Here is a 15096-nt window from a genome sequence, read left to right as displayed (position 1 = left end):
ACCCAAAGTGTTCGCACAGCTGTACTCAAACTCACTGTGAGCGCTACGGCCTAATTTTCCCGGCGGTATTCGTTCTGCTGCCGAGCAAGGAGCAGGCTGTCTACGAACACGCATTTGAGGTATGTAACGCTTCTTGATAAAACGATTTTTTTTGTCATTGTCCGTAGTTACGACATTCGCCGCCAGGGGCTGACCCCGGCCCGTGACCGAGGTCGCGGGCGGGGTCAGTCTGCGTTGGTGCTCCGCACGAGCCGCGACGCTCCGTGTTGCGCGAGCCGCCGGTATTTCGAGGCGGCTTGTTTCCTCATGGAGGAACGGTTCAACAACCTTCTTGAGAGGTTTGACAAGTTGGAAAGCTCAGTGGCTGCAATCAGTGAACATTTGAAGACCGACACCGCCGGTCGTCGGCTGGTCGACACTCAAGAATGCGCAGACACTCAGCCGCAGCCGCTCGGTGAGTCTGAAGTGGGCGCGGGCAGTGATCTGCAGACAGACTTTAAGAGCATTCGCGAAAGTCTGGCGAAGGTCAGACTACCACCGGACTTGGTGGTCGGTGATTCAAGAGCAGGCGTCAGCAAGGCTGACTGGCCGAAGTTCCAGGTCATTCAGAAGTGTGCGCGGTATCAGGAGACCGTATTGAAACTGCTCTCTCAGTGTACAAGCAGAGAGCCCGTCCTCTCTGAACTATCGACTATAGCTATCGCACAACTCCGGTACCTGCAAGAAGAGTACACCAACCTGCTGGTGGCGAACCAGTTTGATGACGGGACGACCAGGCTGTTCCAGACGCTGCAGCAGAACCCGGCAGCTTTCACGCCGGGGGCGCTGGAAAATCTGCAGCGAGCCGTGTCCATCGCCGGAGCGCGACACAACCGGCAGGTCAGTGGCTCTGGAAGGTTCCGCGGGCGGGGCTCATTCTTCCCGTTCGCTTCTGGCGGTCCGGGCAGAGGCTACCGCCTGGACGCGGCGGGTCAGCGACCCGGCGGCGGCGCGGCGGGCTCGGGCTCCGGATCAGCTGACTGGAGGTTCCGCCGCGGGCGGTTCGGGTACGCACCCGGGCCTCGTGACCTGGCCGCCCGAGCGCAGCAGCCGGATGACGTCACAGGGACATTCTCAGCTGAGTAAACCATCACGTGAGTTGTGAGGGGAATTATGCCGCTGCATAAGGACGAGTGGGTGCGCATTGGGGCGCCTGATGCAGTTCTGGACTGGATTATGAATGGTGTGCCGGTGCCTGTGCGTGACATTCCAGAGCCCCGTGTCTTTGAAAATCCCTGTTTTAATGAACCAGAGAAAAAGTTTTTGGAAACTGAGCTGATGGCGCTAGAAAAGAGAGGTGTTATAGAAAAAGTAGCTGACGTGCCGCATTGTGTCTCACCTTTGAAGGTTGTTCCAAAGAAAAATTCCAAATATCGCCTCATTTGTGACTTGAGATATGTGAATTCTCACTGTGATGTGCCACATTTTTCGTCAGAAGGTGTTTCTGTCCTGCCAGAGGTTATGAGAGGTGGTGAGCTGGCGGTCACTGTAGATTTAAAGGACGGATTTTATCATTTCCCTGTCCGTGAAGAGTTCAGAACGTATCTGGGTTTCCAGTATGGTGGATGCTGGTATGTATGGTGTTTTCTACCATTTGGTTTGGTGGCTAGCCCGTACTATTTCCACAAATGTATTCGGGTGGTCATAGAGTATATGAGAGGGACCGAACGCCTGTCGGTCATGGCCTACGTAGATGATTTTTTATTGACGTCAACGAAGAATAGAATGGCCAGTGACGTGAAAATATTTTTAGATACTTTAGCTTCATTAGGATTGTGTGTCAACTGGGAGAAGTCGTGTTTGGAGCCGTCAAATGTTGTGTCTTATTTGGGTTTCGATGTGCACTGTGCGTCCGAGGGTGAATTGCCGTTCATTACTGTGCCTAAATGCAAAGTGTCGAAGCTGAAGCAGGATATAGGTAGGATGTTAAAGCGGCCCACTGTGTCGGCGCGTCTGCTGGCTCGCATCGCGGGTAGGTGTATCAGTATGATGGCAGCGGTGTTCCCGGCCAAGCTGAAGTTGCGGAACATTTACCGTCTGTTGAATTCTAGGATGTCTTGGGACGAGGCAATGCCGTGGTCGCCCGAGGCCAGAGAGGATCTGGCGTGGTGGCTTACATCGCTGGACGGGTGGAACGGCCGGCTGCTGGTGCCGCCGGCCAGCTGCGACTTGCAGCTCTCCACCGACGCGTCCGAGACTGGCTGGGGAGCGACACTTTCCACCCCGGTCGCTCAAACCGCCTCGGGTTTCTGGCGGCCAGAGGTGAGCGCAGAAACGTCCAATTTTCGCGAGTTACTAGCTGTTTATTTTGCCTTACTGTCATTTTGTTCTACGCTTCGTGGCAAAACCGTCGAGATATTGTCCGATAATATCACGGTAGTCGCGCTCATTAACAAGCTTGGGTCAGCTGATCGTCGCCTGGACGCCATCGCTCAGAATATTTGGGAGTTTGCTTTTGAGCATCAGGTCATGCTGGTTGCGCACCACATTGCAGGATATTTAAATGTAGACCCCGATGAGCTGTCACGTATTCCGCTGCGTCACGAGTGGACACTCCATCCGGCTGTGTTCCAGCAGTTGGAGCGCATGTTCGGCCCGCACACGATCGACCGGTTCGCCTCCCTGTCTACGGCGTTGCTACCGGTCTACAACAGCCGCTTCAGGGACCCCGGTACCGCTGGTGTGGACGCTCTGGGTCAGAACGATTGGCAACAGCACAACAACTTCATAAACCCGCCCTTCCGGCTGGTCGCACGTGTGCTGGACGCGGTGCAGGCGCAGCGTGCCGAGGCCACGCTGATTGCCCCGATGTGGCCAGGCCAGCCATGGATGGAGCGGCTGCGGCGGCTCAGCGTCTGCCCGCCGCTGCGGCTGCCGCCTGTGACGCAGGCCTGTATTCCACTGCTACCGCACCAGCAGATAGAGCCGCACCGCAACAGACGGTGGACTCTGTTCGCCTGGCGGATCTCTGGAGAGCCCGGTTAGAGGCGCTCGGCTGGTCTCCTGCTGCACGTGAGCAGTTCCCTCTGTGTTTGGCTCATTCCACTCACGCGAATTATGACAGGTACATCTGTAAGTTTAAGGAATTTTGTAGAATACGTGAATTGATTTTTCCACCGGTAGATGGCGCGGTAGTGGCTGATTTCCTGGTAGGCGAGTGCAGTGTGTCTGACAGACCCCACTCTACGTTACGCTGCATGTCAGCAGCCTTGGCTGCACTGTACGAGGTGATGGGAGTAGCCAACCCACTCCACGATCCCCTTCTCGTGCGTCTGTCTCAGGCCATTGTGAAAAGCGGCACACGGGCACCCATGACACGGTCGTCCGTGATGGATGTATCAGCCTTTGTTCGTCTGTTTGAGTCGTGGGCTGTGAACGAGTCGCTACCGTTGAAGTTGCTCCGGTTGAAGGCGATATGTCTGCTAGCTATCGCGCTGATGTTGCGGCCCTCAGATATTGCCCCCCTGTCGATGAGGTTCGATGCAGGCTCGGGGGTAACGTCGCCGTTTGTGCTGTCCACTGATCAGCTTCAGTTCCGTTCAGATGGTACCCTGGCAGGTTACCTTTCTGGGGATAAAGAACGACAATACATGTACGGCTGGCGGCGAATGTCTGTAACGTTGGTTTTAAGAAAATGCCGTATACGTTTGTATTAAAGCCGATTTAGTTGTTAACCAAGCTGCCCTAGCTTTGACCAGATTGCGAACTCGTACAATGTGGTTCAACAAGCTGGGCGTGGATGATCGGCGATCGCCATCGCGCTCAGCTCTCGTGTGTGCCTACTGCCTGGACATTTCAAATTACCTTCTGCTTTGACCCCCTCCCCCACCCACTCACTCAAGCCCGGCATTGAGCCCAACGAGACTATCTCTTCAACGCATTATCTTAGCTGGTTTCGGCACTGAGTCTTGTCAGCTCAGGCATGCCGTCAGCCCCCCAGGGGCCAAAAATTGAGCCACACGCCCGGCCCACGCACTTTGAAATTCGCATCGGTAATAACAATTCTTTTCTCCATGCAGGTTGTGCTGGACAACATGCTTCGTCTCGCACCAGCGGCACAAGGTGGCAATGTTATGACTGATCTGGAGCGAGGAGCGATGAACGCGCTGCAAAAAGCGTTCCCGGCCAAGAACATGACGACCTGCCACTTCAACCTGAGCAAGGCGCTGTACGGCAAGGTCGTAGATCTGGGACTGAGGTAAGTTATCTAGAGTTGAATAGCAACTGTGTGGAGGAAGGCACAAGCAACGTGTGAGCCAGTGCACGAGATCCTAGTCACTGCGGAACGCCAATTGTCTGCTGCCGCGCTGTCGGTGTCCCCGCGTGCAGCCGATCTGGCCCGGAATCTTCGCAAGTACCGCCAAGCAGAGATAGGCGCTCATGCGGACCCCGTCACAGCAGAAGACGTCGAGGTGCGTGAGGACCAAAGAAAAACCGTCGCAAGAGTGGGATGGCCTGAGGAATGGTTCCTTCTGTCTGCACGACAGCCGGGAGAAGATGTTCGCGGGCGGAAGGGTGCTTGTTTTCGACACGGACCACTCTCTCGCCGATCTGGCGATGAGCGCAAGCTGGTACGGTGATGGAACTTTGAAAAGTGTCCTGAAAGTGTTCGCACAGCTGTATTCAATTCACTGTGAGCGCTACGGCCTAATTTTCCCGGCGGTATTCATTTTGCTGCCAAGCAAGGAGCAGGCTGTCTACGAGCACGCATTTGAGGTATGTAACGCTTCTTGATGAAATGATTTTTGTTTGTCATTGTATACCGTATACGTTTGTAGTAAAACCGATTTAAGGTAACAGGTGGTAAGGGTCTTGGACTTATTTATGGATTGAACAGCCCTTTGCGATTGGTGTTACTTCATGTCTAGCATTTGCTGCACATACACTGTTTGGTAGATACCTACCATACAGCACACACATTCAGTTAGTAAACAATGACTCACGTTTCATGTAGGTACTTGGCTTCAGGCATGTGAATGAAGGATGTTGAGGGGTATTTCCGTACTGGAATATCAACAGTGTCTGGGATCATATCAGATGTGTGCACAGCTATATGGGATGTGCTGGGACCAAGAGAGCTCGCAACGCCAGACAAGGCGCTGGTTGGAGATGGCTCAAGAAATGGACAAAGATGGAACTTCCCTCGATGTCTAGGTGAATTGTTTCATTTCCCTTGGTTTACATTCAACATGACAAGCAGGGTGATGCAATATAACGCTGTAACTGTTAATAACCCAATTATCCCTTTGGCTGTGGCGGACGCTGACTACAAGTTCGCGTACGTGAGCATGGTTGTCCATGGTGGCGAGCACGGCGGAACTATATTCAGCGAGTATTCCCCTGGACAACGACTAGTGGAGGGCTCGCTGGATATTCCCGTGGCTGAGCCCGGCGAGCTCCCATATGCATTCGTGACATTTCAACTGAGTGTGTAAAACAATTTCAATTACAGGCTCAATCGCGCTGGCAGGGTTGTAGAAAATACCTCTGGTATCGTGTCGAAATTCCGCATTTTTCGGCAACCGATAAATGCAAAGCTGAACACAGTTGACGCCATTGTTAATAGTACCTGCGTAATGCACGGACAGCTGTCTGCGTCGATGGGATCGGGTCTTTAACGAAAGCCGCTACATCTGCCCCGGCGAGGCAGATGGCGAGGACTCGACAGGCCGACTCCAAACTGGGGCGCCTGGCGTCAGCAGAGATTAGGCAGCGGGCTGCGGGGCGGCGGAAGAATGGGCTCCAACAGCAACACAGTTCGTGCCGGGAACACAAGAGATCGCCTTGCCGACTACTTCGTGTCTCCAGAGGGTCTAACCGCTCATCCCCTGCGCGTGCAGCCTCACCGGCAGGGGCTTCGTCCGGCTCATCTGGACGGCTACGACTGTACGTGACTTGAGCAATGTCGCGCATGTTTGGCGTGTCGGGGATACATTACCTCGTGCGAACTTAGAGCTTCAGTTTGAGCTTCCTTTCGGCTGTTCGTGATGATGCACGGCTGTTGTGTTTCCGGACACTCGCGTATAAGAAGTGCGTAGGTAATGTTTTGCATGAGCCCGCCGCCAGCCCAGCAGTCTGTCACCGCTGTCAGGACCCTGCCGACAAATCGCGGCAGAGTATGTGTTATCACGGATCATAGAAAGAGCTGTGTTTGAGGAACAGTTAAAGACGTGCGTTCGCAAACTCCGAACGGCTGGCTTGAGTGGTGGGTACTGTGTGTGATATGGGAAACCCAATCAAGAGCTCATCAAGAAAAGGCTGGGTGTGACCATAGAACGGCCCTACTTTGACGTGGATGGCGAGTCTGTCATCGCTCTGTACGATCCACCCCATTTGTTTAAGTGCCTCCGGAACTGCCTCCATAAGCACGACATCGAGACAACTGAAGGAGTGATGAGCTGGACTCGTATCAAAGAATTCTATGAACAGGACTGCCAGCGGTCTGTAAGAGCAGCACCAAAACTCTGTGACGCTCTCATCGTGCTTGGTGCCTTCTCGCGCATGAAGGTGACGCTAGCTACGCAGATACTCAGCAGATCTGTCGCCAGTGCAATGCACCTGTACGCCGATGTCGCTAAGTCAAACCACATTTACCCGCCCGTGTTGTGAGTGACGTGTGCGTCCCTTTTTGTGACGACTTGAAATTTGTTATTCATTTATTATGGCCGCCGTGTTCGTGTATTTAACGCGAGCATTTATTAACCTCCAATTAAAAATTATTTTGCTTTGCAATATTTTGGACCAAGGCAAGCATATGACAGTAAGCACAGCTAGAAGACAAGAAAAAAACCGGCGTCATCACAAAGGTCCGAGAGTCCAGCGAATGGGTGAGCAGCATTGTTTGCATCAAGAAGAGTGACGGATCATTGCGAGTCTGTCTCGACTCGAAGGACTTAAACAAGGCCATCAAGAGGTGTCACCATAAGACACCAAAACTGGAAGAGCTGACACACAAGCTGACAGGTGCCATCGTGTTCAGCAGGCTAGACGCCAAAAATGGCTTTTGGTCGGTGGAGCTTGATGAGGGCAGTTTCCTCCTCACCACCTTCAACATCCCCCGCTCGGGAGGTGCAGGTACACTCGGGGGCAGATTGATGTTCCACCACTCCCTACCCATCGGGCTCCCATGTCTCAGCACTGGCTGCTGCTAGTGTTGCCTGCCCTCAGCACTGGTCAGCACTGCCTGCCAGTGCCAGTGCTGCCAGTGCTGCCACTGGCAGCAGCCAGTGCTGAGCCATGGGAGCCCGATAGGTGGGGAGTTGTGGAACATCAATCTGCCCCCGAGTGTACCTGAGGATGCCGTTCGGTAATCAGTCAGTAATCACTGTAATTATGAAACTTGGTAATAAGGTGCCCAAGCTGGCCTCTGTATCACTGGACTAGGGAAATGTCCAGATGTTTCAATAATACTCATGACTATATCAATTACACCTTTCAAGGAAACCACAATGTTGGCATTTGACACTGTTATGAGCCTTTTCACTAAATTTGGCGTGCCCTGTTTCAGTCCTCGGTCGGATGCTGACGAGCCAGGGTCAGACGCCATCCTGGACAGCCCAGGGAGCAGCCAGCCGCAGTCCGGAGTGCAGCGCCAACTCGCGGACGTGGCCTCCACTCCTCTGCCTCCGGAGAGACTGCGGTGAGTGATGGGTTGTGATGGGTGTGAGTGAGATTCAACTAATATTACACCATTGCAATTTTGACGCGCTGCTCTCTAACGACGATGACCCTCCGCCACGAGAAGCTCTTGGACTAGTCAGTGTCCGTGACAGTGGTGGACTTGTAGTGCCAGCCGCGTCGACCTACGCGATTGTACAGTCTGTCTTAAAAGTACCGCGCAAAGTGACGGTGGATCCATCAAGCCTGACCGAGGAAGGGCCTGCTATTATTTGAAAGTCACCGAACCAATTGACCTTGGGGAATGGACAAGGGTGTTCGTTGCTTCGGTGTCCGGTGACTCAAATCTAGCAGTCCTTCATCGGTCAGGCTTGATGGATCCACCGTCACTTTGCGCGGTACTTTTAAGACAGACTGTACAGTCTGTCTTAAAAGTACCGCGCAAAGTGACGGTGGATCCATCAAGCCTGACCGAGAAAGGGCCTGCTTTAATTTGAAAGTCACCGACCAATTGACCTAGGGAATGGACGAGGATGCCAATTGCTTCGGTGACCAAAATTTAGCAGGCCCTTCCTCAGTGAGGCTCGATGGATCCACCGTCACTTTGCGCGGTACTTTTAAGACAGACTGTACGGTTCTCCAGGGTATTAGTCGTTGGTCGCTCGGCGAGCGGGAGGGCAACCAGTTCCGCCCCTGTATCGCGTGACCCCTTGCTCCGCCCAGTTACGCACGAGCGTACTCCACGCCGCGTAGTAGCGTGGGGAGGGGAGGGTTAGAATGGTGGCATGTGTAGAGGCTAGAACCGGTTTCCACCGCCATGCCACCGCCCAGCGACATGGAGCGGGGTCAGTGACCAGAGCGCAGGGAAAGGTCAGAGGTCAGCTATAACGTAGAGCTTTGTGTCTCCCTCCCCTCGCGTGTAACGACCGCACGACAGCGGCCGGCCGCCGATCAGGCTTGACATGTCAAGGTCACCCGCAGTCAACGGGCTCAGAGGGTTGGTCGAGTGCGCGTCCGTGGCTGACGACAGTCTCGACCATGTGCTATGGTGCCGATAGACTAGCGAGGGTAATAAGTTTTTGTTCAGTGCATATGGCTGCTGGGGTGTGTCATCTTGATATGATGCTTTGTAACGTGTATGATACGCCTAAAACCTCGCTGGCAGTGGCCGAGAGGAGAGGGGGGGAGGCGGGTGCCGCCTCCACATGTTTATTTTTGTTGATAGCTGCGAGAGCTGAAATTTGGCAAGCCTGACCTTTGATTCAAGGTGAATTTTTATGACAGCAGCTGTATTTTCACCCTCGCCCATATTGGTGTTTTGCCAGCGTCTATCGTAAAGGGGGGGAGGGTCCGTTGGACCCCTTTGCCGTTCAGCCCCTGATCGAGCTAGAGCTTCGCGGAAAAAGAGCGTGTTTCCCGTGACGAGAGGAGGCCGATGATACCCAATTTTAAGGTCATAGGTCATTGGTTGACAGGTCAAAAAGTCGGGGAATCGGGACCTGTTAGAGCTTCGTAAAGTGAAGCTGTTATAGGGTTTTGCGGGGTGCTGACCACGAATTTCAAGTTAGTTTTGATCACAGATGATGTTTTCGTGCATTTAGGCCAGGTCGGGTCAGGTCTGGTCAGGTCACATGTTACGAGGGAACCAAAACTACTTATTAAATGCTCAAACGGTTTCTAAATGCGAAATCAACTCCAAAATCTACCCTAGAAACATGTAGAACTCGAAAGAGTGAACAAAGGTCATCAAAGGTCAGTGACCTGACTGACCTTCACGTGACCTTGACACCCACTAGAATCCATGGGATCAACCTCCTTTCACATGTTTGATCGCAAGCTAAAAAGACAATAAAACGCGCTCTACTCGAAATACGCCAAAACGCGATTCCGGCCAAACATGGTCTCGGAAAACAGGTCACAAGTCAAAGGTCTTTTGCAGGGATGCGGAGCCGGAGCCGGAGTCGGAGCCGGAGCCGCCGGAGCCGGCATATTTTGCCCGGAGCCGGAGCCGGAGCCGGAGCCGTGAAACAATATAGCCCGGAGCCGGAGCCGGAGCCGGAGCCGCCAAAAAAGGGGGCGACTCCGGCTCCTTTTTATTTTTTGAAGAGGAAAAAATAATTGACCTAGTTCGGTTTGACAGTAGGTACAAGGCAGTAAAACATATCGTACTATTGGTCTCAATATAAGTGCCCAGGCGACCTGTAGTTTTGATGCGGTGAATACCCTCATCCTCGCCACAATGCGAGTGGGGGTAGCGCTGGCTGGGAGGAGGGGTGCACTCGGCCCGAGTTGTGGCGAGGGTAAGGATATTCACCGCATCAAAACTACAGGTCGCCTGGGCCCTTATCTTGAGACCGTACGTCATGGGCCATCAAGTGAATGAAAAAGCCGAATATCCCCAGTATCCCACAGTACGCAATCAACTTCCTGTCTGCTCCTCCCCCCTCACGTCTATTGCATCCCCAGAACATGAGGACCGGTCATCAGGTGACGGCCATTGTTTTGAAGCCAGTGCAGTGGACTGCGACTCCCAGCACCGTCTCTTCCCACCCCCCCCCCCCCCCCACCCCCCAATGCAGCCGAGATGGGTGTCAGCCTACGATGGTTCAGTGAACTCCGATTTGCGGCGACTGCGTTTCCAATGCCATCGCTTCCTAGTCCTTTGTTCTGCCAGTTCTCTCCGAGGTGCGTTTGCACGGGGACGCGGTGAGCCGGTCATGGCAAGAGTAGGTAACGCGTATAACCAATCCAATTTTTCTTCCACCCGTATTTAATTGATTGCATAGGGGATGTACTGAGTCGGAGCCGGAGCCGCCGGAGCCGGAGCCGCCGGAGCCGGAGCCGCCGGAGCCGGACCATTTTACTCGGAGCCGGAGCCGGAGCCGGAGCCGCCATAACATTTCACCCGGAGCCGGAGCCGGAGCCGGAGCCGATTTTCTTCTCCGGAGCCGGAGCCGGAGCCGGAGCCGTTTGAAATTTCCACGGCTCCGCATCCCTGGTCTTTTGAGTCAGTGTCATACAAATTATAGGGTAGGCGTTATATTGATTAACTCGAGGTACTGAAAGTTTCTTCGCAATCAGCCGCTTTTTGCGCGAGTTATTTGCGAAAAACTGAGGGTAGGAGGTCTGTTCGACACCCTCCTACAGGTGCGAAGGTTAAGGTCAGGCCGTTGACCAATGACGTCAAAAGTGAACCTCTGTAAGGTCCCAAAATGTCGCGACGTCGCAGCACCCTTCGTGCCAGGGGACTTTTCAACGGGGAATGAAGCTTATATGATCTAGTACTATCTCCCAGAGGCCTCACAACTTGTATGTAGCTATCTCGTATTTTTCTTAAGAGTCACCTGAAGTCAGGTCGGTCACGCAACCTCACGATTATTAATCAATTGGGAAATATGAAAATTGTTATTTTGGCGCCGGGAGCCATCTAAAGCTGTCTCAAGCGCACTAATTCGCGATTTCATACAATCTTTGGCAGCCCCAGCATTCACTTTTCCATTCTTAAAGTTAGGCGACTTCATTTATGACGTCAGTAAGGTTACAGGAGTTTTCACCAAAAAGTCCCGATCAAATTGAGCGAGCGAGTCGGGAAGCCACCAGTGGACTTGTGAGGACCTACCGAATCAAAGAAGCGATATGACCTCCTTGAGCCAGCCTCGTGGCCTGAGTGGCTCTGCCCTGACATGACCTGAGGTGAACACTAGAGTTGCAAAGTTTCCCTACCGCATTACCGGCATGCCGGTAATTTTTCACTACCGCAGGTTTTTTTGTGCTATCTGGCATGTCTTGCCGGTAGCATGCCGGTATTTTTGGTTTTGCACAAAAAAAAAATTATTAGCATATGATTCAAACTTTGGACACTAAGAGGAAAATGTGGCATCTCTTGTAGGGGTAAACTGGAATCATCAATGCAGGTTTTTTAGTATGCCGGTAATTTGGTGGTGTTTTTGCTTTGGGCGTGGTAGCATGCCGGTATCCCCAAAAAAATTGTGGGGCGGGGCGGTGCCGGTAGCAGCCTTTGGGGAAACTTTGCAACTCTAGTGAACACCTTAAATTGACCTCAACAAAAACAAAACGCTATTCGACGCGCTTGAGCATGCAAAACTCAATGGTGCCATTATCTTAGCTCTGTAACCACTTATGGTGAAGTTGTTTACCAAAAACCGATCCCGCGACTTGGAGCACTTATACTGACCTCAGAGTTTACCGGTTGACCTGAGACATTCAACTCGGGTACCCGTTGCTGCATCTCATACGACGCACGCGCTCAGTTTTATCCGCAAGGCGCTAGCTCAATTAGGGGCAAAATTAAAAAGACGGAGAGGGGTCATAATCGCCCCCCTCCCCTCGGCCGGGGTATTTGCAGAAAACCCAAAATTCCATTGAGGGTTAAGCACTGAAGTGATATATTATGATGCGAGAAGGTATAGGTCAAAACAAGTATGCGCACGAGCGGATGTGAATAAAACTGTGTTTGAGGTATGCCTTTTTTATTAAACATTCGATTTGCTTTAGTTAATGGTAAGAACAGATACAACCAAGAAGAGCGCCCCTGAAGAAAAGGTGGCGCACCGGACGGGTGCGATTTTAAGGTCTAAGGTCAGTCGGGGACCTCTAAGTTCGGATCAAGCGCTGCATGGTAAAAAAAAAAACTGGGGGCAAAAAAGCATCCCGTTTTTGGCAGCATCGTCATGCTTTGTCACGGCACTCATCCACTCCCTCGGCCGAAATATTATTTCCTTTTTGTATGAGTTCTGGCATAATCCCGCGCATTACGCTGCATGTTGTTTGCTATGAAAAAATGCATGTTCAGCTACGTTCTACGCAGTACGCACTAACCTAACCATCATCCCATCATCCACCACTAGCCACCATCCCGTTCTGTGCTCCCTTCCATCCCACACGAATCAGCCGAGATACTAGTCAGTCGGGCTAGCGCTATCCTATCCTCCCTTCCTGACTGCACAGCGCTAAAACCCAGAGCCGAGACTTCCCGAGAGCGACCTCTGACCCCACGCGGTCCGAAGGGTCGGCCGATGCCTAAGGGCGCGCCGCGCGCCGGCCACCCGGATAGCCTCTGCCGAGTCTCCCTTTCATACACCGTTTACTACGCGCTCGATTCATTCATGTTTCTGTGTTTCCGCGTTCCTCTCGTTAGATGGCTCTACTGATGTCATAGGCGATCCCAGGAAGATTGCGGCCAGAATACCCCAAACGGCAGAAAATGAGGTTTTTGGTGAATATCTCGGAAAGTATTTGGCATACAACGATGCAATTTCACAGTATCGTGGTAAATGTGCATACACATAATTCGGGTTGATACTTTTGCATTTTAACATTATATAGGACCAGATATGTCCGAAAAAGCAAAACCAACAAGACTTTTGCTGGAGAACCGTACGTTCGACTGAAAACCACCTGATAGGTTTGAAGAAATGTGATAAGCTGCAAATGCCGAACTTATCTCTCAACATCCAAAACAGTGTGCTTTCTCACTTCATGACTAGCCGTACTCATCAACTGTTTCCTGGCGTGCAGGAACACATGTTTCAGCCGCAGGGTGATGAGTGCCACGCTGTGTCGCTTCTGAAACAAATCGTGGCCAGATATCTTCGTGTGCGGCTACATTCCTTCGCGCGTAGCTCGACGATCGGTGGTCAACCCAGTGCTCACTTGCGACAGAAGCATAACAAAATCGTGCTGTTTTCGAATCAGTAGATGTCGACAGGATAGGAGGACGTGGACAGCAGAAAGGGTAGTGGCCACTGGGCCAAATGTTTAGGTGACCAGTCCTGAATATATCATAGTTGCTCCCTGCTTAACGCATATTGCATTAAGCAGATATTGCAACTTGCGTTGGAAAAAGTAACAGCCGTTGTTTATCTGCCGCCGGTGTACATTTTACATTTTAGAAGTTAAATTGCTGGAGATAGTGACCAAATGGCATCTAGAAAAGGTGGAGAGAACTTTAAAGAACCGATTGGGGTTCAAGATAGTGAGCGATACGCTGCCAAGCTCACTGTAAATGGCCAGCGTCTCCCCGATCCGTACTACGCGGTGCGGAAGGAGTGGAGCACAGAGCTTGGAGATATTCCTCATGTGATATTCCCAGATATATATGTATACTGTGTTCACAAGATGGGGATCTACACGCAAGACCAGATGTGTGCCTTCAGATCCCTTGAGGCACACAACTACTTCTTGAATGGCTTTGTTGGCGAGATCCGCACAAAGACCTTCAAGATAGCTACTGTGGACGTCAAACCGCGTGGGACGCGACTTTTTCGCAATAACTTTTGAATGCGTTGCCTCTCAAGAACGAAACTTCGGCAATGGACGTTTCAGACCCCGGCCTAATTTTTATTACTACGGATTTTCAATGTCCGATCAATATTTAGGGCATTTCCCGTTCACTCGTAATGTTAAATTTTGCTCCTGAAACTCTCTCGGTGAGCAGAGGCTACTCCACAAGGGGCGGAGCCATAGTGTGACGTTGGAGCTAAGCTCCGCCTCGGCTGGCCGTTGCCTGAGGCGCTTCCTGACCCGAGACCGGTCAGTCGGGGTCCACGTCAAAACAACTAGTGACTATTGAGCTAGTGACTTTTGAGCTAGTACAAAAGAGCTAGTGCTTCAAAACAGCTAGTGACAACACAGCTAGCGCCAAAATAGCTAGTGAAGCAAAATAGCTAGTGCATTAAATCAGCTAGTGACTAAACAGCTAGCGTCAATATAGCTAGTAGAGCAAAATAGCTAGTGCTTCATTATAGCTAGTCATAAACGTAGGAACCATGGGTGCAGTGGGTGCAGTTGCACCCACAATAATTCTCCAGTGGGTGCAGACAATGTATTCTGCACCCACAATAATCTGGAACAAAAAACCCTTTTCTCATCAACACTATACTTCCCATGCAGCACAACAAATTCAGGATATTTTGCCCACTTTCCACCTTTAGAAGCGTTTGCTACTGTGATGGTCTTCAAAACTTACATTTGCGCTCAAGTAAAAAAGGAAGCAACGGAACACATGTGATTGAACACATACCGATGACCCACTGTCAAAAGTTTTAGCCCGATACCTATCTTCGAAAATGGCTAAGTTAGCCGCATTTAGGTACTTTTTGCGGTAGTCAATATTGACATTATCAACGCTTCTAAATACACTTATCATCGGTAGGTACCTTTTCGACATGGTACACCCTCAAAGCTCACAAGGAGCCTCCGCTCGGGTGCCGCTCCCTACCCCCTCCCCCCCCCCCCCGGCTTCACCGGCCATGGCTGGATTTCTGCACCCATGCACCCACAATGTTCCAGCCGTTCCTACGCCCATGTGCTATAGAAATCGCTAGCGTCGACTAATAGCTAATAAGCAAAATAGCTTATTCGTAGAGCAGCTATTATAGATTCTTTCCCGACGAAGAGTCCCCACGGGTAGAAGGAGCA

At 51.8% G+C, this 15096-nt stretch overlaps 2 protein-coding genes across 4 annotated transcripts in view; one reads left to right on the top strand and one right to left on the bottom strand.

The window, feature by feature from the left end:
* LOC122386696 (exocyst complex component 6B-like) overlaps positions 1-15096 on the bottom strand; it is a 118371-nt gene that overhangs the window by 18689 nt on the left and 84586 nt on the right. The window lies entirely within an intron of this gene.
* On the top strand, positions 482-4781 carry LOC122386697. Of its 3 annotated transcripts, none has more exons than XM_043376149.1 (2): positions 482-2301; positions 2614-3585. In XM_043376149.1, the coding sequence occupies exons 1-2, from the start codon at positions 1153-1155 to the stop codon at positions 3022-3024; spliced, it is 1560 nt and encodes a 519-aa protein (XP_043232084.1). In that variant the 5' UTR covers positions 482-1152; the 3' UTR covers positions 3025-3585. The 3 variants fall into 3 exon arrangements, with proteins under 3 accessions (XP_043232084.1, XP_043232085.1, XP_043232086.1); XM_043376150.1 differs by having other exon boundaries at positions 483-2301; positions 2617-3585; XM_043376151.1 differs by having other exon boundaries at positions 497-1133; positions 2091-4781.

This window comes from Amphibalanus amphitrite, unplaced genomic scaffold (assembly GCF_019059575.1).
Source record: "Amphibalanus amphitrite isolate SeventyFive unplaced genomic scaffold, NRLGWU_Aamphi_draft 000259F_arrow, whole genome shotgun sequence".
NCBI classification, from domain to species: domain Eukaryota; kingdom Metazoa; phylum Arthropoda; class Thecostraca; order Balanomorpha; family Balanidae; genus Amphibalanus; species Amphibalanus amphitrite.
This window is presented reverse-complemented; position numbering and strand designations above follow the sequence as displayed.